Source organism: Apteryx mantelli, chromosome 3 (genome assembly GCF_036417845.1).
Source record: "Apteryx mantelli isolate bAptMan1 chromosome 3, bAptMan1.hap1, whole genome shotgun sequence".
In the NCBI taxonomy this organism is placed as follows: Eukaryota; Metazoa; Chordata; class Aves; order Apterygiformes; family Apterygidae; genus Apteryx; species Apteryx mantelli.
In genome coordinates, this window is record NC_089980.1 from 106,163,138 (window position 1) to 106,185,596 (window position 22,459).

Consider the following 22,459-nt stretch of genomic DNA (forward strand, 5'->3'; position numbering starts at 1 on the left):
ATGAGATAGTCCACAAACTGGTGAGACTACAATTTGGCCTATAAAGGGGTGAACGTTTTAAACAGAGAATTAATGGGAATGCAGAAATTTGTAAACACCAATATTGTGCCTCTGTGTTTTCTGCAACATAAAGATGTAAAACCGTAATTCAACTTGTAAACAAGTGTTCAGGTACGACGGTAGGGAATGTTGAAAAAACGCACTGGAAACTTCCCCAGTAAGAGAATTCATAAGAGGTTTTAGATCATGCATTTCATGTGCGTTGTGGCACTCGAAGAACAGCCTTTTGCTCAAATAAAATAAAGACAGGTGATTATAAAAATCTCATATATGATTGATTTTTAAAAAGAAGCTCTCAAGTAATTTTCATCTCTAGAGAAGAAACAAAGTAAAAGCTGATAGAAAAACAGGAAAATAAGATTCAGAAAAATACAGGCATGCATGACAGACTGTGGTTTACCACTGCTGGTAACCCCGCTCTCGGAAGTGGCAGGACCGGCGGGGGACACCGCCTGAGGAGAAGACACAGAAGGCTGCAGTGACGATCGTCAGGGCACAGCCAGAAGAAAGGCGCCCAACTGTCCTGCCTCATTTACAACTTCTCACTTTTGCTGAGCTCACAAGACATTCATCCCTTAAAAAACAGAAGCAAGCGGCCACCCGCACGCGGGGAGCGGCGCAACGCGGCGCCCTCCCCGCTGCCTCGTGGCGGCGGCGGAGCGGGGCCGCCGGGCGCCCGGGGGGGAGGCGGCGGGCGGGGCGGCGCCCCCGGCCCAGCCCGCGGGGACCCTCCCTCCCTGCCGCCCGCCCCCGCGCACACGCTAGAGCCGCCCGGCGAGGCGGCGGGGAAGGAGCGGCTCCCGGGAGCCCCCCGCCCGCCCGGCGAGGCGATGCTCAGGGAGGAGGAGGAAGGGCGGCCGCTCGCGGAGTAGGCGAAGCGCGGCGAGGCACCTGCCCCGCGGGCTGCCGGAGGGCACCGCGGGGCGGCGGCGACTCCGCGGCTCCCCGCGCCCGCAGGAGGAGGAGGAGAAGGAGGAGACGCCGCGCTGCGCGGCCGCCCCGCAGCCCCGTCCCCGCGCGGGCCGAGCCGGGGTCCCCGCCGCCCCCCGCGGCCATGCGCTGAGCGCCGCCGCGCCCGCGCCCGGCGCGCCGTCCGTGGGGCGGCGGTGAGCGGAGCGGCGCGGCGGCAGCCAGGGCAGCATGAAGTCACTGCTCTTCAGCCGCTTCCTGCTGCTGCTGCCCTGGGTGCTCATCGTCATCATCGTGCTGGACATCGACAGCAGCCGGGCGCCGCTGCCCGCGCTGGCGCCCCGCGGCGGCAGCCGCCCCGCGGCGGCGCGGGCGCCCCCCTCGCGGCGGCCCGAGGCGGCGCTGCCCACCATCTATGCCATCACGCCCACGTACAGCCGCCCGGTGCAGAAAGCCGAGCTCACCCGCCTGGCCAACACCTTCCGCCAGGTGGCGCGGCTCCACTGGATCCTGGTGGAGGACGCGGCGGCGCGCAGCGAGCTGGTGAGCCGCTTCGTGGCGGGCGCCGGGCTGCCCTGCACGCACCTCCACGTCCCCACGCCGCGCAGGTACAAGCGGCCCGGGCTGCCTCGCGCCACCGAGCAGCGCAACGCCGGCCTGGCCTGGCTGCGCCAGCGCCACCAGCACCTGCCGCTCCCCCAGCCCGGCGTGCTCTTCTTCGCCGACGACGACAACACCTACAGTCTGGAGCTCTTCCAGGAGGTGCGTGGCGGTGGGGGGGCGCCCCCTGCCCTGCCCTGCCCTGCCCTCCCCTCCGCCGCTGCCCGCGCGCCTTGCCTCGCCTCCCCTGAGGCTCCCGCCTCGCCTCGGCCGCCCTCCGGCGCCGGCCGTTAACGGCCCGCGCGCCCGCCGCCCTCCGGCGCCCGCCGCCGGGCTGCGCCCGGTCTCCGCTTCTCGGTGGCCCTCACCTGAGCGCGGGCACGGACGAGTCCAGCCTCCTCCTGCCCGGTCCCAGCACCTTGCGGCGCCTCGGCCAGGCTCCCTGCGTTGCCGGGGGCTGCGTGCATGCGGCCGCCGCTCTCCTGTATTTACACTTCCTGGCGTTTTCTCACCCCTCCCGGCTCCCCAACTTCGCAGTGCTGTTTTCTCGTTTTTCTGCTGGGCGAGGCCGGTTTGGGGCTTATATAACGGATCCGATGTTTGTGTTATAGCGGGGGTGAAAGGCGCGCTGATTTTTTCGGACTGTGCCTCCCTCCTTGGAGGGCAAACTCGCATCAGGAGTCATGATCCTGCGGGGTTTTACTTGCCCCGAATGAATTCATCCAGATCCTGCTCCTTCACAAGCAGTTGCCCACTCTTTTTGAAGCCTTTCATTCTTAAAAGCAGCAGACAGTTTTATATAATAGCTCAACATCCTCTCAGGAGTCTCTGTTGTAAAAGGACATGTTTTGTCTTGGTTTCAGCCCCTCGGTCAAGTGCTTGCTCCTTTCTGGTAGGAACTGGCAAATACTTGGGAATGAGGTTATCCAGCTTGCTTTCTGATTTCCCACTGGCAAGAAAGAGGGGTGTTTAGTGAGTGGACATAAAACAGCAGAAGAAAGATCATGTACATCTGTAACCTTGGCAAAAAAATGAGGGAGGGTAGTGGTAGAGTAGATGGGCAGGCTGGTAGGGACTGTACAAGAGTTTAGACAAATTGAGATCAGTGGCTTTCATTGGTGAAAAGTACATTATTTTGCAGTGTGCACCAATGTTCTGTATCTTGCAAATACTGTGTTTCCTCAAATGCTTTACAATTGGTAGGTTAAAATGAACATGGTATACAGAAATGTGAAGTCCCTAGAGCAAGTTGTTTTAGGAATGCTTGTGTTGGTTTGTTTTTAGATTTATAGTGCATCAATTTCTGTTTTCAGTATTTTGACAGGTACACGGTTCCCATTCAGCAGGGATGCCGTAGTTTCTTTCTGAGTTTGTCATTCAGCATGGGAGCTGCTAATTTGAAGATCTTTGTCTGGAGGCTAAATCTTTGTTATAACTGATTTTTTTAAAATCTCATGGCTGTGCTTAGTCTGTTATAATGCAGAGCAATTGCATATACCAGTCTTTGATATGATGGGAGTGTCTGTGTCTATTCAGAGATATAAAACTAATCTGGCTCACTCCTAGGGAGTCTGTGAGCTGATACAGAAAATACACCTCGCTACGATGAGTAGTATGGGACAAAAGATATTTGGAGACAAATCTCTAAATTTTTGGAGTACAAATGTTTAGGACAAACTAAAGGAATAGTATTGACAGGCACACCACTTGAGTGACTCACAGCTACTGAAAGGGCAGAGTCAGTTTTATTCTTTTATTATTTTCCACACTTTGCTTCTAATTGCAGTGGATGTTGAAATAAAAGGATACAAACTACCTTTCTAAAGAGCTAGGCCGTGAATTCAGGAAAGCAGGTGATAAATCTGTCTGAAGGGTTAACCTTGAAAATTGCAGGCACAACAGGCAATCTGTGTTTGTTTTTGCTGAGGAGAATGCTAACCTTACATGTATAGCTGAGCAGTCCTAAGACTTCTCTTTGACCAGGGTTCAGTTGCTAGGAAAGAAGTTTTTAATTTGAATCCTGTGTTTACAGGCAAACATGTTTGCATGGTTGAGTTCTTCATATGAAACGTAATAGTTGAAAAGCTCTGTTACTGGGGTGGAGAAAGATTTTTGCTTCCCTTATCTATATATCTCTATAGTTATATAGAGATAGTATAACAGTTATATCCCTATAAATGTTTCCTGATATCACCAATGAGCTCTATGTAAGACGGGTCTCTGGACCACTAGCAACAATAACATGGTGAATTCCTGCCTGTATCTTGACCTGGCAAAATTAAAAGTAGATAGTCTCTTTGCAGATGCTCCCAACTTGATGCATCTTTGTGATGAGTGGGAGAATACATTTGGAGAGAGACAGTAGTCTTGTTTTCAATCAAAGCATTGCTTGGAATTTTATTTCTTGTTTAAAAAAAAAATTCACTGTTTTCACGGATTATGACTTGACACTCTGAAGTAAATCCCCATCTCTTCTTCAGGAGTTGATTGATTTATGAGGGTAAACTGTGCTTCTCTTCTCCAAGCATGAAGAGAACAACTTCAGAACGCATCACATGAAGTCTAGTAGTAATTCCTTTCATGAAAGTGGCTTTAGTGATACCTGAGAGGGAATTTTTTTTCTGTATGCTGTTTCATGTACCCTACCAGGCACAATTCTCCAGAGCTGCAGTTGCCTAATCCATGATTTCAGTGGAGAGCTGATTAATGGCTCTCCATAGGCTGCCCAATCGGAAGAGTGGTATAAATATGGAGCAGGGAGACAGCAGCTCCTGAATTCTGATCCTACTGCTATGGTTTACTGACTGGGTGACCTTGAACAAGTTACAGTCACAGGCAGGCCAGGAGACATGCAGATTTCAAATTGCCAAAAGCAGTGTGCATCAGGTTCTGGCCCACAGCAATTTAGTACATCTGCCAGCTTTTTAAATAGTAGGTCTATGTTCTTGGTAATGGTTTCCTTCAGAGTTAGTGTCGTTGACAACAGCGAGGACTTATTGGCGGGGGGGGATGGTAACTAACGTTGGTTTTGTAGTTGGTTAGAACCACAAAACCAGCACAACAGCAGTGATGGCATTAGGTGTGAGGTTTGCTCATTCATTTAGACAGAAAGCATTACCAGAGCAGGTGTGCCAGGGAACTTCACATTAGTGAAGGATCGTGTTTAAGGCAGCTCCTTTGCTATAGGTTTCCCTAGTGCCCTTACAGAAGACAGAGCCTTTTTAACAAAGCAAGAACAACAAAGGCTTTACTGTGAATGCAGGTATATAAGCCATAAGGATGCGCTCAAAAAGGAACTTGCTTTGATGTAAGATGCCATGGGACACTTTTGAGAGGTTTTGATTAAGATATTCTAATCTCTGTCCAAAGTACTTAAAATGTGCTTATTCCTATCATATCATTATCAGATGTACTCGATATGTAGTGAGCTGGTCCCATTAGAGCTGGGCAAAAAGGAAGTGCTTCATGGAAATTATGAGCCCCCCACCCCCAAATTACAGTAGTGCTTTTTCTGGAAAATACCACCATCTGTGGTAAATTTGGAACCCTGTGGCACTGTTCATAATTGTTGTTTTCCAAGACACATGAAACATATGACGTGCATATAGCTTAGTTTTTGACTGGCAAAAATATGTCTTCAAAGTCAAACTGAACAGAGTCTGAGCAGGTTTACTTCTAGTTTCTAGAATATGGTGGAGTGTGTAATTTGTCTTTCTGCTGCCACAATGTATTTGGCATGGGCTCAGCTGAGCATTTTGTTAAGTTAGGCTAACCTTTTCTTCCCTGAAAAGGCTTCAATGAGAGGAGCAATTGGTTCAGCGATTGTAAAATACTTCAGAGTGCTAACTGGAGTCACAGTGATGATGACAAAATATTTCCAGGAGAGGAGGCGTGGCCTTTAAGTTATTCATAACTCTTTCCACTTGAGAGTATATCAGTGCTCAAGTGAAGAATCATCAGTGCTCAAGTGAAGAATCATGCTTTTACTGTAATACTGTTGCTTCTGGTGTACTGTATTTGATCATTTATTCTTTTGGGATCCAGAAACTAGAAACTGATTTTTTTTTTTCCTACTTAGATATTATCTGTCCACCTGGAGATCCATCTCTCCATCAGAAACAACAGTCCCTGTTCTGAAAATGTCTTTAGCAGTTGAACATCAGGTTGTGCTCCTAATAAAGCCAGTGAGAAGACTAAAATCCCAAATGCGTTATTTGATATGCTTTACAGATGTTTCTACATGAATCATCATAGCTTCTTTCTATATTTTACTTGTCGGCTGTTCCTTTTGGAGTGACACTGTGTCATGGTTTCTGTTGCATTTGTCCTTCATCTTACTCCTGAGTGCAAGTTATTGTAATATTGTGACTGATGCCTAGCAACTACCGATTTTATATTTTTACACTTCCAGAAAGAAAGTCTTAGATAAGGCTGGCATGCCATCTTTGTAGAGAGATTTTAAAGTGAGCTCAGCCTAAGCACTGGAAACTGAAGGTACACAGTTGAAGTTCCGCTTTCTGTAGCACTTCACATCCTTCATGTGTTTGTAGGTCTCAGTTACTTTCTCTGCCCTTTCCGTATTTTGAATAGTTGACCAAAGGTCGCCACTTTCTTACATGTTTATATGTGCAAGTTAGAGGAATCAGTATTGGAAGTCCAGTCTACTGTTGATTACACAGAGACTCTGCTGAAACTTCTGGGGGTGAGTGGTGAGCTGCTTAGGGAGTAAAAAGGAATAATGATCTTTACATATATAAGAAGGTAAACTTGATATATTTGGAAGTGCATTGATTTTTAGAGTTTCCTGTCTATCACCTTTGGTTGCAGTTTGCTCAGATACCTAAACTGAGATGCAGCTGGAATTAAAGTGCTTAAATCTAAAACTGTGATCCATGATTTCCCTCAGTGCTAACTCTAGCTCTTTGGGCATTGGTGTCTAAGAATTTGTAGCAAGATTTGCTAGGTGCCTAAAGAATGCAAGCATAGTATATACTACTGTCTTATCTGAGTGTGAGTTGAGGATTCACAGACTGGGTTTCTTAGAGGAACCCACCCTATAGAGCATTTTGAATACAGACTTGCAACACTGAGTTCAAAATAAGTCTCAGCATTTATTATCATTTCCAAGGAAAAAATTCTCAGTAATGGCACACACACTTTATATAACAGCCTAGTAGTTTGCCCAGTTGCCCACTAAGTTGGAGACCAGAATTCAAACTGCCATTGCTGAGCCTTGTGCAAGAATGCCTGAAATATCATGCTACGGTTGAATCTGGGAAGGGGGTAGGAGGAGAGAAAGTTAACATCCTCCACCCCCTCTCTTGAAATTGAGGCAGTCTTCAGAGGAAATCCAAGATTCTTGGAGCCACAGAGAAGACAAGAAGGAATAGGAATATGATCAGTAAAGAGGACACTCGGCTGGGGTGTTCTTCCCAGGAGTAGTTTAAGCAAAAAATCCCTAATATTTTGAAAATATGCTAACGCTTAGGTGGTGGCCTTCTTTGCCCAGATCATCCTCAAGTCAGCCAGACTTGAACAAAGATTCATGAAGAAGAGAGGAAAGATAGTAAAGATTGTGTCTGTGCTAGTAGATGTGACCTCCTCATCAAAGGGTAAAGCTGTCCAAGTCTGTAGTAATTTTCATAGTGGCACTGTGGAGCAGAGGACAAGTTGCATGAGTGATCCAGACCGAAAACATTTTCATAACCCCGTGCCCTTCACTCTCCCCAGAAGAGTGTATGCAGGTAGCTGATATTCTAATTGCTGTTAATAGAGTTTGTAGCTTGGAAAAATCCTTGTTAGTAAAAATATAACAGTTATTTGCAGACATTGCATATCACGTAGGCATCTCATGGCCACCCGCGACGTCTGTCAGCCGTACACAGGCTTCCTTACTTTCTAGAGAGCTTTCCGTGTCCACGTGTTGCTGTTTTATTGTTCTTTGTTCTTTCACTCCAGGCGGGACCTAAGTACAGCAAGGTGTTTCCTTTCAGATGCACTTCTCATTGTGCCTAAAAGCCCGTTTGTGCTGTGCACTTTTTGCAGGGAACTTGTGAACTCACCTAACCTTTACGAAGTGTCTGTCAAGTGTGTGTATAACACACAGAACATGCAGGTGTTACGTATTATCAAAGTTAATTTTATCATGAGACAACAGGCTTTCAGTACACATAAATATGCGCACATTTCAGGGTATCGTGTGTTCTTTATTAATGCCTTAAACTGATTTATTTGTTGTTTGTATGTGGGAGATAGCACTTTTAAATGGCTACGTATTCACAGAGTCAACACTAACACCAAAAACAGCCCAGCTCATTCACTATCTAGGGACTTGTGACCTGATATAATGATCAGAGAAACCGGTTGCAAGTTTTTCCACTGATTTGAATAGCTCCTGGATTAAACCTTAATTGAGAAGTGACATTAATACATGATTTGTCAAAAAATCTCAGTAAAATATTTTGAAAGTGAAGATTAAAGCTTTCGTGAAAAATTCACGCTGTCCATGAATTTTGTTCCCCATTAGCAGAAGAAGGGTTTTTAAATTTGTTTTTAAAGTTTTTCTTTCTTTTTTACTTGCAAGGAGATTTTTCAGGTTAGATAGGGGTTTTAGAGATATGAGCAGCTGGAAAATGAGATTACACTTCAGTTTTCCCATGACCATCTTTGTAAAATATTTTGAGAGCAACTCAAAAAATACACCCCAGAAGAGGTGAATATTTATTATGTATTCCAACCTTAACTAGTGAAGGGTTAGTGCTCCTTTGATAGCTTAATGTAGGGTATTAAGATTAAGGCAGTTATTTTAAAAACAACTTATCTGTATTTTTAATGGATATATTTATTATAAAGATTTTAAAGTAATATAAGTGAATCTGTTTATCTTTCACAAACATGGAGATCTTTCGTCACATCTTGTTGGAGTTGGTTGGAAAATCAGACTATTGCTAGTCTTAAAAATAACATCCAGTGGCCTAGACAGAACTAAGTATTAGGTGGCTGTCATTAGTTATTTTCCTCATAATAAGAAAGACCCAAATATGAGTTAGCAGTGCATTAAATACCTTTCTAGTTTATAAATGATTTAAGAGTACAAGACAGATCTTAAATACACACTGACATTCCCCTTGCGCACAGACATATAATAGCTAGGCTAAAAAGGTTGGATTAGAAAAGACTGGTAGAGAAACAATGAAATAGCTTTAAAATGAAAGGAAACAGAAAAAAGGATTTAAAGCAGATAAATCAGAATGAGGAACTCTGGATTACAAGGTACCAAGCACTGTCTGTTTCTGTATTTAAGGCAGCAGTTGTCTTATTTCCACCTGTGAAACTAATACCATTACTATGATATTAGGAATAGTCAGCAGCTCTTCAGAGGTACATTGCATGATGCAGGAACACAATCTAGTAGAATAACAAAGTAGGATAAGAAAAAGAGTAAGTAGGATAGTCAAAAGGAAACATGAATAATGAATGTTTTGGAAGTCTTCTCATTCCAGCAAAATTGGTTCCTAACTGATTTAGTTAAACTTAGTGCGGTTTCCTCCTGTAGGGAAGCTGTATTGAAATTTGTGCCCAAGGATGTCAATATTATTTAGAAGCATTAATCATTGTATCCAGTTTATAAAATGTTGCTGGAGAGAAGGAGAGATTAATCTATTCTCACTATTCAGTGTGGATGAGATAAGAATCAGCAGAGGAAGTTTAAGATAGGTATTTAGTAAAAGCTTTCTAATAGTAAGGACACTGGATCAGATCACCTGCGAGGGTTGTGGAGCTTTTATTATTTGTTGTCCTTAAGAACAGATTAGACAAACATCTGTCAAGAATGGTTTAAATGTCATCTATCAATCTGGGGGGGAGGGGTGTCACAGACTACATGGGTGACCGACAAATTTCTTTGATTTGTAGACGCTTTCTACAAGTTTTTCTCTGGGGATGTGTGGGCCCTTTACACTCAAGTTTACTGACAAGCTTGCTTTTTGTAGTTATTATCCCTAAAGCCTCACAGTCCCTGAACCGCAAAACTGCTGGCACAGATTTTCTATGTCTCAGTAACTCCTTTGAAGTAATGGGAAGTAGGAGTAGAAGCTCCACTTAATGTCTAAGAATACGGGCATTACGTTGTTGCCACTGAGCTGTCCTGACTCGTAGTGCAGTCACATAAGTTTTATGGAAGCAGAATTCAGCTTTAAATGACCTGCAAGTCATGCAGGATGCTTGTTTGAGAACTGATAGGAAACCTGGCTGTAGTCACGCTTTAACCCATAACTTTTTTCTCTCTCAAAGAGTTGCAATGAAGAAGCTCTAGATTGTATCTTGGTAATAAAGTATTGGAGTTCTGTGTATAAATGTGCTTGAGTCTCGCTGTGATGGAAGGGCAAGCCTGGATGATGATCTGTACACTGACCAGTACAGTTTGTGAATTACACAAGGGTTCAAGTGATAGAGAATGGAAGAAGGAAAAAAAGTTTACTGCATGTGGCAGCCAAATTCACCGAGAACTTTCAATCCCAGATAGAAATACATCAAGATCAGGCTGCAAAAACACTAGGATGGCTGTTCCAGCCCAGAAGCCTTTTCACTGTAGCAAGTACAACCGTATCTCCTTCTCTCTGTCATTTACCTTCATTCTCCTAGGGCTTTTATATTTTCTTACTAGCTTGGCATCTTCCGTGTCCATCAGTCCCACACATCCCATCTCTTATTAAGCAGCTTCTCCTGAATGATTAATGAGATGCTATTCTTAGCAATGCTTTTATGACTCTCTTTTATTGCTCTGCTTCATTTTCTGCATTTTTACTGGTTAGTTTCTTTGTGAGCCTTGTGTTACTACTGTATTTACTACTGCATACTCATCACCTTATTTGGATTTCTCTGTCATTTGTTAGGTTTCTCTTCTTTCATTTCCTTGCCCGTTCCTCCCCAGTTTTGTCTCCCCCGCTGCTTTTTGGCTTATTTTACCCTCTTACAGTTCCCCCCACACACCCTTTTTTTTCCCACTCTATCTTCCTCCATCCAATACATCACTCTCCTCTGGTGTCCTGACACCTTTTCAGATAATCACAAAATAAACAGAGGAAAAAGCGGAGATTTCTCCTATCTTAAGACAGCTGTCTAAGTCAGGCAGGATGAATCACATCAGTAGGCTGCTATCTCTCTATCTCTGTTCATCAACTGTAGTCAGTCTAAACAGCTAGCATAGACGAGATGTCTAGCTTGCAAGAATTAAGTGAGGTGAATTGAATTCATATAAACTACTAGACTTAATATGTTGAATATTAAGATAATGTGTTACTGTACATTAAAATGACAGGTGGAGGAGTAATTTAGGAAGCTGTTGATGTAATTTATAGGATTTGGGAAGTTGTTTAACCCACAGCAACAAAGCTATTTAGAATTAATATGTTTTTGAATTACCTTTTTATGGCCCAATGATTGGTAGCATCAAATTCCAGATAAAAGCTGACCTTTGAATCCAAATACAGTTTTCCTCTCATCCTACAGGAATACAACCATAACACATCAGTATGTTAAATGCAGTAAGGTTGTTTTCAGAAGATTAAAAGAAATATCCCTACTTTCATCTATCTTACATATCCTGAGGCTGTAAGGCATTTTCGAATTAGCAGAAATACAGGTATAGATGTGCTCTTTCACTTTGTACTTTAAGAAATTGCTATATTCTTGATACCTGCTTATTTCATTCTCCAAAAATATATCATATGAGATAATAAAGAAAAAAAGTATCAAAGGACAAAATAAAGAGCTCTGTAAATATTTACTTAGTTTCTTTTGATATCTGGTGGCTTTACTGACTTAACTCACAAACACCAAGACAGGCCCAAGACTATAAGAACTAAATCTTCTTGGACCATTTCATACTGGTTTTATAAGGTCAGTGGGATACTCGTTTGACAAGATTTTCCTATGCATTGTGCAAAGCATAGAAAGTATGACCATAAATCAGCCTAGTTACGCTAGTATAAATGCTGTGGCACCATTCACCGAATTCAGAAGTGTTGTGTGATCTGGCTGATGTCAAAATATAACTACTGAAATGATTATTGGGAGAAAAAGCAGGGTAGGGGCTTACCATGCATTAGCTACTCTGCTGTAGTTACAAGTGTGTGTGTTCTGATCTTGTGGCTATTTTGTATTTACCATGGGGAAGTACATGGGTGCAGGCAGTTGGCATTGAGTAAATAGTATGCTGTAAATCCATACACTGATAATTTGTTCATGTGGCTATATCCTCCAGAAGCTTTTTTTTGGAGGAGGAGGAGGAAGTGCATGCCTCTCCTGTGTGTATATACACATATATGGATTTTAAATATTTATTTTAAGCTTTCCCTATGTTAAGCTCTCTTAAAAAAATCTGCTAATGTTTTTAGGTGTGAAATGTAGACCAGAGCTTTCTGGTAGATCTCCTGGGAATCTAGATGATATGTATGATAAATCTTTAACTTTGACAGATAGAGAGGGAAGAGTTTAATATTAAAACCAAGGTTTTCTTTTACTTGAACATCTATTGATATGGGAGTGCTGTTAGGAAAAACAAGCAAAATTTTACATATTTGTAAGATGAGTGTTCGGAAGGGGAAAGGGATAACCTTTCCCTAGGGGATAGACCTCAACTACACTAGAAAACAAACTTTAAAAAAAAAAAATCAAATTAAAGCTGTGTTACACTGAAATAGTTCAGCTTAATACTTGCTTAAATAGGACTGTATTTAAGCACACTAGTTAAAACAATGGCATTTAAATTAGTTAAGTTGCATAGGTGAGGTTGCAGCGTTCACAGTCTCAATTCTGGGCTCATGTTCTTAGTTCTCGTGCCAGGGTGTCAGTGACTTTCCAGCGGGGAGCCACACATCAGGGTTCTTGTCACGTTACCAGCAGTGTGTCCTGTTTACCAGAGCAAGTGATTTGCTTACCAGTGAACTTGAATTCATTGAATCCTGGTCATGCACACTTTTTGCTAGCAAGAAATTTTCTAATAACTATAGATTCCTCTAGGTTATATGAGGACTGCATTTCCAGAATTTACATTTAGTTACATTTAAGGCATTGGGAAAAACTCCCACACTGACACTGAACTAACAGAAGCATGCTGACCAACCTGTTTTTTTTTTCATTTCCAGAAACATTTACATTGTACCTAGAAAAGATGATTAGAGTTAAAAAGTTTGATAAAAAAGATGAAAAGATGAAAAGTTTAAAAAAATAAATAGTCAAAACAATCCTTTTTTTATGAGCCTTTAATACATCTAAGCTGCATTTTTTGGATAAATCTGGTATGTTGCAGGAAGGGAAAGAGTTTCGTGTCACAATTTCTTGTACTCAGTATATTTGTTATCAGTCTCAAACTAATTGTACATGTCTTAATGAAATGCATATTTCTTAATCATTATTGTCTGCTTTTTCTCACTGGGCATCTACAATATATAAACAACCTATAGAAATAAACCTATTGAAAGAATACTATATTCTTGCAGAGAAGAAAGATCTATTATAGATACACCTATAAATACCCAAATGAACAAAAAAGGAAACAAATACTATTTTTTCGTAGCTTTAAAAAAATTTATTATAAAAAATAATAGGATATTTTCAGTAGAATTGAAGTGTCTACCGGCTAGAGAGCTGGAGATTTCACAGAAATTCAGTGGGTGCGCTCAGCTTTCAAATGCTTATTTTGCCAGGCTGAAATCTGCAAGATAGAATTGCTTTTCAACACCTAGTATTGATTACTGATGTCTAGGCTTTCCATCGACACTTTAAAAAAAACAACAAAATACCAAAAAAAAAAGCAACGCAGCCTACTAGGAAATCTTATGTAAAATCCCGCTATGCATGCCTCTTGCAGATGCGTACAACCCGCAAGGTATCAGTGTGGCCCGTGGGACTTGTGGGAGGGCGACGGTACGAGCGCCCTGTTGTGGAAAATGGCAAAGTCGTCGGCTGGTACACTGGCTGGAGAGCTGACAGGCCCTTTGCTATTGACATGGCAGGTAAGTACAAAGTTGCATGATATATGAATGTGTTTCTCATAGTACCTATCTTGTACACTTTTTATGAGCAGGACAGAAACATGTTTCAATGTAAACAGCTTATAAAACTTCTAAAAGTGCAGCCATTGTATATAGCCCTTTTAGCATTAAATATCTTGGAAGTCTTAGCTTGCACACTTTATCTAAATAAGTTGCTTCTTGGTAATAGCCAAACATACTTTCACTTGTTTTAATTTTATGTGGCAACTTGTCTTTTATGTTGTATGAATTGTTTGTCTAAAACAAGTTAATTGTAAATTAATTCATCTAATTAATTTTTTCAAGAAGTCTCTGCCTTTCATTGTCACCAATCTATACCAGACAGTATAAATGAAGTCCCTTCTTAGACCTCATGTTGTAAAATGCTACTTATGAAATGATTCATTTTTGATTAGTTACTTGGAATGACAGTGATAACTATAGATGGATATAGTTTGAAACAGTGGGCTTAAGAGAAAAAAAATGTCACTGACAACTATAGCCTAGTAGATGAAGGCAGCAAAGTTTAAAAATTTATCATCTAATCAATCTTTTTCTGTGAAGTTAGCATACCACATAGCTCTGTCTCACTGTCAATCCATGCTTAGACAATCATTTGAATTTATTCACAACTGCCAACTGAATCACCAATGTACAGGATTCTGATTTTTGATGCAGCAGCAGCTTGTTTCCCAGAATATGATATTTGTGCTTAAGCATATTCTGTATTTGGGAAGAGGAAGGAGAAGGAAGAGGAGGGATATGAGGACAAGAAACAGAAAATAACCAGCCATTTTCTTTCTTCCTGAAACCCTTATATTTTAGGAGTGGGGAAAGTAGAGTGCTTTTTCATTTCAACAAAATGTTTTTTTATGGATTGAAATGTTTGATGAAAACTACGTAGAGTTAATTGGTTAAAAATAGTAATGGGAGGACTAATAATAGTGTCTTACCAATAGAAATATTAACAACTGAATTTTTCTGCACTGTAGAAGGATTTCAAGTCAATGGTATCACCTGGCATGAAAATATTTGAGTGTCTCTGCAGTGACATCCCTCAGGAGGAGATCTCAATATCTCAGTCCTTAAATGAGTGCAGCCTGTTGAGAGGACTGCTGCTGCACACTTCAAGAACAGTCTCTGCCTGTAGGTTTACAAGTGCATACTGATATTATGCTGTAGAAGTGGTTGCTCATGGGTATTATAAGGATGATAGTATTGTCCGTAATTCATTAGCAACAGACGAAAAGCAGTTATACAGCATTAGCCCAGGTACTCAAATCTAGCACAAGTGGGGAGAGTCCTGTTGATTTCATTGCAATCAGCTCAAAGACCCTACATGGTCAACTTCCCTGGAATCGTTTTTGAAATGTACTCACACATTTGATCAGTTAAGTAAACACTGGTTGTTTCTTTTGAGGAGTTTGTGGCTGATAATTGTTATTCTGCTATGCTAAACTGTGTTCAGAAAAAATAGCAGCTGTTTCCTGTGTCACTTCTTCTCTGGCAAACAGGCCACAGTTTCTAGAGTTTGACACAGAATTCCTTACCATTTTGGGGGGAAAGGGGGAAATTAGGTATTGCAAGCAAAAAGTGTCATTGATTCTGAGGAGGAAAAGGATGGGAAAGAAGAGTGCAACAAGCTTGTTAACAAGGGGGAGAGTATTTAGAGGCTAGAGAACAAGGAGGTGTGAGGGAAGAGAATATGAGGCAAAGGAGAAAAGGCACAGGTACTCAGAGGCTAGACAAATGTGCACCCAGGAGAGAGGGGCTCCCCACAGCATAAGTAGAAAATAAAAGCCTAGGACAGAGAAGAGAGGAAAAAAAAACCCCGAAGAGTGAATCATATTTTTTTCTCCACGCTGCCCAATGTGGGAGAAGGCAATGATGGTATTAAAGCAAGGGAGGGGAAAGAACAGAGCTGCTATTCGCTCTCCTTCCTCCTGAGAACCAATTTGACTCATTCACTCATGTCTGTGGTACAGTAAACACCCCTCTTTTCATAGTTAAATGTGGTTGTCTTGCTAAAGAGGCTGCCAAGGCTGTAGTCCTAAGTTTTTAGTACTGGCTCTAGGAAACAGGACCCAGCATCTGCAATATGTTCTGTTGCCTCTTATCTCTTCTCATCCTCTATAGCCTCTTTAGTTTCATAAAACTCAGAGCTTAAGCAGAGAGACAGAACAGCGTGACCTCACAAATAAAATGATTCTCCCACTTCTAGCGTAAATCTGCCTTTGTTTTCAATATAATGCTAAAAGGTATTTATTGTTAGCTGAAATCAACCTGTCCTTATTACTTTGGAAACATGTATTACCTAATACTGTTGAAGGAAGATTTTTGTATTTCTTGATGAAATCATCATTTAGCTATGTTCTGCAATATATATTATTGGTACTATTAATACTGCTTTTAGTAGACTGTGATGATAAATGTTTTATTAAACAGAGCTAAGCAAAATCCTATACCCACTGTACAAAAATTATAGAAGATGGGCTCTTATATACTGCAAAATCAAATTCATTAGGAAAGAAAACCATCCTTCAGATACAGACAAACATTTCCCAGAGGGTGGAATGGGAAACAAGTTGTCTTTCCAAAAATGCAGTCCTAAGACTTTAAAAGTATTATCAGAATCTTGGTTAAACATGAACTGAGGGAAGCTAGTTTAAAAAAAAAAGTTGAGGTTATATTAACGATAAGAACATAGGAAGCATGCTCCGATCTCATCTTAATCTAAACAAAATATACCACAAGACAGACTTCCTTTAATTTTCTTTGATTAGTATTTCTGTCTGATTGAACAATTTGATTCTGTGACTGCTGTGAAGCATTTCCATTCCTTGGTGGTTCTAGCTGGCTAGTTGAAGCACTTTTCCTAGTAGGTTGGCATGGAAATACTGCAACAGGCCCCATCTCGGTCCCTTTGTCCAGGGAGCACCACAGTAAAAAGGGAGTGAAGCTAGAATTTCCAACAGTTTGCCTTGATGTAGAGCTACCTAAGAAGGTTTCAGAACACCACTTCTTATTTCACTTGCTTGTCTGCTGTCAAAAGCCTTTCAACAGGGAAAGAAAATGTACTAGTTAGAGTGTTAGCATGGCGATACTTGTAAAACTTATCACACTGAAGAAATGAATGATATATTGAATGGCAGTATGGAAAAGAATAATTGTTTACACTGCCAAAAATAATCCATTCATTTAGACTGGCTAAAAATAGTAACTTTAAGCAATAGCTGTTTAAATTTTTTTGGCTAGAAATACATTATTTCTGTATACCTCCAGATAATATTTGAAGAGTTAACGTGCCTGAGTGTGTCCTAAAGTCAAGCTCCACAAATACTTGAATTGTCTGCAAGGCACAAAGTGGAATTTTATCCCTGGACATATTCTGAACCCAGAAAGCCTGATGTGAATATGAACTCCATTCTGTCACTACACTTTAATATCTAAAAGAATACAGGCCATGATGAGATATGTTGAGACTTTTATGCAAATTAAATAATCACAGTAGAGCTTTGCAAAAAAAGATTTAAACTGTATTTTCAGATTACTAGTAGCCATGTGGGCTTCTGAAACAAGTGCACTGTGTTGTTTATTGTAGACCTGATTTAAAATACAGAATATTCTGTATAAGGGATGCCACTATTGATGTACCTTTGGCTTGTTCCCAGTGTGAGAGTTTTAGACCATCTATGAGAAGATGTTGGATCGTGATTCTTCTAAAGCCAAGATTGCTCAAGGAAAACAGATGGGTGCTTTAGAGTATATATATTAGCATTCCAGGAGCTACTTCAGGTTTAGAGATTGATCTACACCTATCTGTATACCATGGGAATCACCAGGCAAGCAGATTTTGGACTTTTGGTCCAGAGTTCATCCACTGTGCCCTAAGTTTCTCTCCTGGCGCCTGAGCAACTAACTTTTTTGGATTTTGCCATAATATGAGATCTTCAGTACATACCATGTTTCTTATCATTCTGCTAAGAAAAAAGCTAGACTATTAATCACCAGTGGACACTACAAACCATGACATCTTTTGTCATGCTTTTGCTGAAAGTCAGGAGTATAAACAAAAAGAAAAAAAAATCTAAAGTCAGCTGCTACGGCAGCTATAGCACCCCTCCATGAAAATGCAGCAACCAGTGCCCCTGAAAGGCTGACAAATATTTTAAATGTTGTAGACTAGGTAGAGAGCCTCTTTCATAGTAATTTAACTGTCAGCAGACCCCTCTTTTCTAAACTACAAAAACTCCTGTTCTCAACCTCTGCCTTAGAGCAACCAAAATAGTATGTCACCAGGAGAAGATATTTGAAGGAAGCAGACCTTGAGCTATGGGATGTTAAACAAGTTAAAGGTAGCACATTAAACTGTGTTGAAACCAGTATATCTGTACCAACATCAACACTAAGCATTAGCATTTATACACTCAAGAAATGATAAATGTTCTCTTTCGGTTTCTATTATGCCTTCAGCTATTATCCTATCTGAACCATTCAGGAGGGAAATGCATTTGTCACGGCAACAAAAATCTTTGAAGACTGTCTTAGTTTCCTAACTGAATGAAGAAAAACAGTGCTACTTTTTAAACAGAAGCCACTGATCTAACACAAATCACTGTGTGAATTAACAGAAACAACTCCTCTAGAAAGAAACACAGATCTAATCCTTGCCATGTCTTCCAAATATCTTGTCCTTCAGCAGATTCATTCTTATTCAGGTGGCCCTTCAGTCAATTAGAGTTACAGCCTGGGCATTAAACACAAACAAACAGCCCTTCACATGCTGGCTATGAAATTGTCCTGTGGTGTTTCAGGTGATTTTAAGCCCAATATGACCTTGCAGCAATAATTACCAAGGAAAAGACCCACAGCCCTCTTCACTTATGCTACTTTGGAGTCAGTAATTCCTTGTAATCCCTGGTCAGGGATAGTATTCAAAATACCAATGGCTTTTCATCTATTACCAAGGGATCATTAGCTACCAAGGGAAATAAGTAGTGCCCATACGGTCAAAACCTGAGCCGTCTCATCTTTTTGTTGGCAAAATGATCCTTCTGTGATACACTCAGCAAAAAGCTGTCACTAGAAAATGGTTTTTACTCGAGTCCATTAGACATCTATCCACATGAATCTAAGATGTCCTAAATGTCAAATCAAAGCAGCTGTAAAGCAGAACTGAAGAGGAGGAGCCAGGAGTTTATTTATTTCAAGTTGCTGCTTATTGGATTCTCTTAAGATATACAAAGACTACATCATCACTGATGCAGGAAACAAACCTCAGGCCACAGGACAATCAGCACACAGTAGCCTATGACCTCACCACATATAACACTTGGTTTAACAATTATTTGACTTTATTTTTCAGTCCAGGTGCCTGAAAACACAGAGCAGCTGTGTCCCTCAGTGAACTGGGACCTATTTCCATCCAACCCCCATTCTTTCATCTGCAGTATCCCTTTTTTTTTTTTTTTTTTAACTTAAAGAAAAATCACTTTCTGGAGTCTTACAATGCTCTGCTACAGGTAAAAGCATGATAATTTTAAGACAGAGGTGGCTTCAACATGCTTTCTTTACAGGTAATGTATTAATTACTTTGTTATATTTTCTTCTTTAAAAGGTTCCTGTAAAAGCCTGCAGATACTTTCAAAGAAAATACTGTAGCAAGACTACTCTAATAGAAAAGGGGGAACTGATTTATATGCTATCAGAGAAAGTTACATTCCTTTTTTATGAGAAAATATTAATACTGGCTTTAGAATTAAATTAACAAATAGCATTTTTAAATTAAATAGATATCAAAACTATGTTAATACTCTGTGATAAAATGACAACTGGAACCATTCTGAATTGACTAACAGATTTCATTGATAGACTTGGCTATTAGGGAATTAGACGTGATTTTTCTTTACAAGTATGTCAGTATAGTTTTGGGTAACACAAGTATAAATGCCACTGAACCTTACTGAATGACAACTGGAAAGTTCTATAAATAGTGGCAAACTGGAGATCCACAATAGTTGCCTCAGTGAGAGTGAATTTGCGCAAACTAGTGATTTCTCAGTTTGTTAGCTCCCTGTGATAGACCTAAAATACGTTACCAGGGGAATGCATTGCGAATAAAGTCATGTGCACTGAAGCAGTCCTTTGAGTAGTTCTGCACAGTCCACAGCTGAGCTACAGACTGTCTTGCAGCCTACATTTTGTGAATCATTTTCAAAAGTGTACAAGAACTACATACAAGACAAAAGATTAATTTGACTTGCCTTTCAGCAGTAATAATGTTAAAACTCTCCAAAGGCTAACTGACCACAGTAGTTATGATTATATAACTTATTTTATTCCATTTTTCATTTTTGACTCACCTTTATTACCTAGATGTGTTTGTACAGTGTGAATTTCATACATTTTATTTTAGCTCAAATTCAGTTTTATTTCTTAATTAGAAGTAGAAAGGGAGGGTACACTCTGAGATCTTTGCAATACCTGACTTTTCAGGCAAAACAGGAAAATGACTAAATCATGTAGGAGAAATTACAGTGCAACCCCCTCCCCCCCCCAAAAAAAAGTCTTATGCATCTTCACGGCAAAAAGCAAAACAATGTAGTATGTACAACCTCACCAAATATTGTCTATCCATGTAAAGATTGAATTACACGTTTTTAAAAGGAATGTGGAGATTTCTAGGATTAAGTATAAATTGCATAAAAATGTAAAACCTTCAGGTTTTTCTTAATCCTTTTTTTATTCAAGGATTTGCTGTGAGTCTTCAAGTGATTCTGTCACATCCAAAAGCTGTATTCAAGCGTCGTGGTTCTCAACCAGGAATGCAAGAATCTGATTTTCTAAAACAGATAACAACAGTGGAGGAACTGGAACCAAAAGCAAACAACTGCACAAAGGTACTAATTTCCACACTTACTAAAAAGCTTTTATATTATCTTTGTAGATTACCTAGTACTGTACTAACAGAGATATTATTTTACAGGTTCTTGTATGGCACACACGAACAGAAAAAGTAAATCTAGCTAACGAGCCAAAATATCATCTGGACACAGTCAATATTGAGATATGATCTGGAGATACAGTTACACAGGAAATAAGAGTACAATGGATATGTCAGAAGATGGGAGAATTCAGCCAGTTAAAATAGTGTGCTCCTGTGTGAGATCTTTTATTAGTTGTCTGATGGACTTCTGTGGAAACAAAAAAAGTTGTCATATACCTTGATAAGCAAATCAAATGGGTGTGCTTTGTTCTAACTTGTTTGCATGAATTTCTGAACTTGGTCTTAAAACAGACACTTCCCTTTGTTTTAAGACTGTTTCCACACAGTAAAAACAATCAAGAGACAAACATGACTGCAATGGAATACTTTCAAAATCATCATTTATGTATATAGTTTTTGTATTTATCCAACCTAATGGTGTAATTATAAACTGATTTTAAATCACAAACTGTTGCCCACCAAAATATTTGTGTAAATGGATTCTCCAAATTGAATATGTTTTCCTTCATTAAAAACAGACTTCTTGAAGAAAAAGTGATCAAACAGGTCATACAATCATGAAATAAAAAAAAAATCCACAACTGTTTATGGATTTATCTTTTTAATATAGGCAAATAATATTTTATTATTACGAGGCACCATAAAATGTAAACACAATCACTGTCATAAACCTGGATATCTCTGCAAGGAAAAATATATCTGTTCACATTGAGTTACCTTGTATACATATTGTGCCACTAGTTCCCAGCATTAACACTGTGTACATGCCTCATAAACCAGATTGGATATCTTATCACAGGAAACTCCAATGGATCAAATGCTCTTTTTTTAAAAAAGAATAAACTATTAATTTGTAGAACTACAGTAACATCCAGGTTTATCTTTCTTTCAATAATCATGTTCCCTGTTATGCACACCATAATAACATCACAGTGAAATGTATGATGAAACAAAATTTGTTTGATACACTAGAAAACATTGCTCAGTGATACATTTACATTCTATTTATATATGATTAAACATTTGTTCATACAGTACCTTCTACAGGATTACTAGGTAATTTGGGGGGGCAGGGTTTATATTTTTAGATATTACTAACATGATAGCTACATCCCTTATATGCAAACATTTGATCTACAATTTTGAGGGAAAATCAATATGTGATTAAGCAGCTTCTTAAATATATGGTCTATGAAATCATGTGCATTGTAGTATGAAAAAGCTGCCAATGATATATAAATGCATTCTTGATCTGCTTTTCACTACATCAAATTTAAATCAATATAGACCACAACACGGTCAGTCAGTTATATTCTTAATCTGAACAGCTGGGGAAAAGAAAAAGTATGTACATGGAGAGAACAGGGAAAGTAAATGTATTTGAACAGGAATGTTAGGCGGCTGTTCTGGATGAAACTTCTATTGCACCGTTCATTTCCACAGTTGTGTGCTGAGAGTCTGGCCAGAGGAACTTCCAGTCCATCCTGCCACTGTGCTGGGGGGCTGGCCAAAGCCCATCACGTTGCTGGAACTGCTGAGGGTCATTCCGGCCATTTGCTGATTCATCTGCGAAGCATAAACACACGCTGCTAGTTAGCACTGCTGCTAGCTGCAAAGCAGCAACACTTTCTAAATTAGCAACCACGTTAAAATATGTTTCCTAAAATTATTATTTCTGATTAAACAAAAATATTTTCTCAAAATAATAAGTTTCTAAATATTTTTCAAGACACCAGCTTTTCTGGGACCACTTTTGTTTAAATGATCACCATTATACACATCAGTTGACTAGCTGTAGCAAAGTGTTTGAAAGATATGACAAGTCTGTACAAACATTTTACTAGTAAAT

The 22,459-nt window shown here is 40.2% G+C and overlaps 2 protein-coding genes and 1 long non-coding RNA gene across 5 annotated transcripts in view; 1 reads left to right on the top strand and 2 right to left on the bottom strand.

The window, feature by feature from the left end:
* The window catches only part of LOC106492502 (uncharacterized), an 18,659-nt gene extending 16,658 nt beyond the window's left edge, over window positions 1-2,001 (bottom strand). Inside the window, exon 1 of one of the 2 annotated variants that reach the window (XR_010883812.1) lies at window positions 1,938-2,001. This is a non-coding gene — a long non-coding RNA (uncharacterized lncRNA). Of the gene's footprint in view, window positions 1-460; window positions 726-1,937 lie in introns of those variants that run through there. The other variant, XR_001294004.2, reaches the window with a different exon arrangement.
* Window positions 840-21,196, top strand: B3GAT2 (beta-1,3-glucuronyltransferase 2). Its single transcript, XM_067294121.1, has 4 exons — window positions 840-1,731; window positions 13,442-13,586; window positions 20,355-20,503; window positions 20,590-21,196. The coding sequence occupies exons 1-4, from the start codon at window positions 1,201-1,203 to the stop codon at window positions 20,674-20,676; spliced, it is 912 nt and encodes a 303-aa protein (XP_067150222.1). The 5' UTR covers window positions 840-1,200; the 3' UTR covers window positions 20,677-21,196.
* Window positions 21,195-22,459, bottom strand: part of SMAP1 (small ArfGAP 1) — a 100,753-nt gene continuing 99,488 nt past the window's right edge. For both annotated transcript variants that reach the window (XM_067294120.1, XM_067294119.1), the window contains one exon: window positions 21,195-22,176. In XM_067294120.1, the coding sequence (XP_067150221.1) occupies window positions 22,042-22,176 (135 nt within the window). In that variant the 3' untranslated portion in view covers window positions 21,195-22,041. The remainder of the gene's footprint in view (window positions 22,177-22,459) is intronic.

Bases quoted from the DNA above. Each gene is read 5' to 3' on its own strand.
- B3GAT2 (XM_067294121.1), top strand. From the start codon at position 1,201: ATGAAGTCACTGCTCTTCAGCCGCTTCCTGCTGCTGCTGCCCTGGGTG. The intron at 1,732-13,441 runs GTGCGTGGCGGT...TGCCTCTTGCAG, and splicing joins GTCTGGAGCTCTTCCAGGAG to ATGCGTACAACCCGCAAGGT. The intron at 20,504-20,589 runs GTACTAATTTCC...ATTATTTTACAG, and splicing joins AAGCAAACAACTGCACAAAG to GTTCTTGTATGGCACACACG.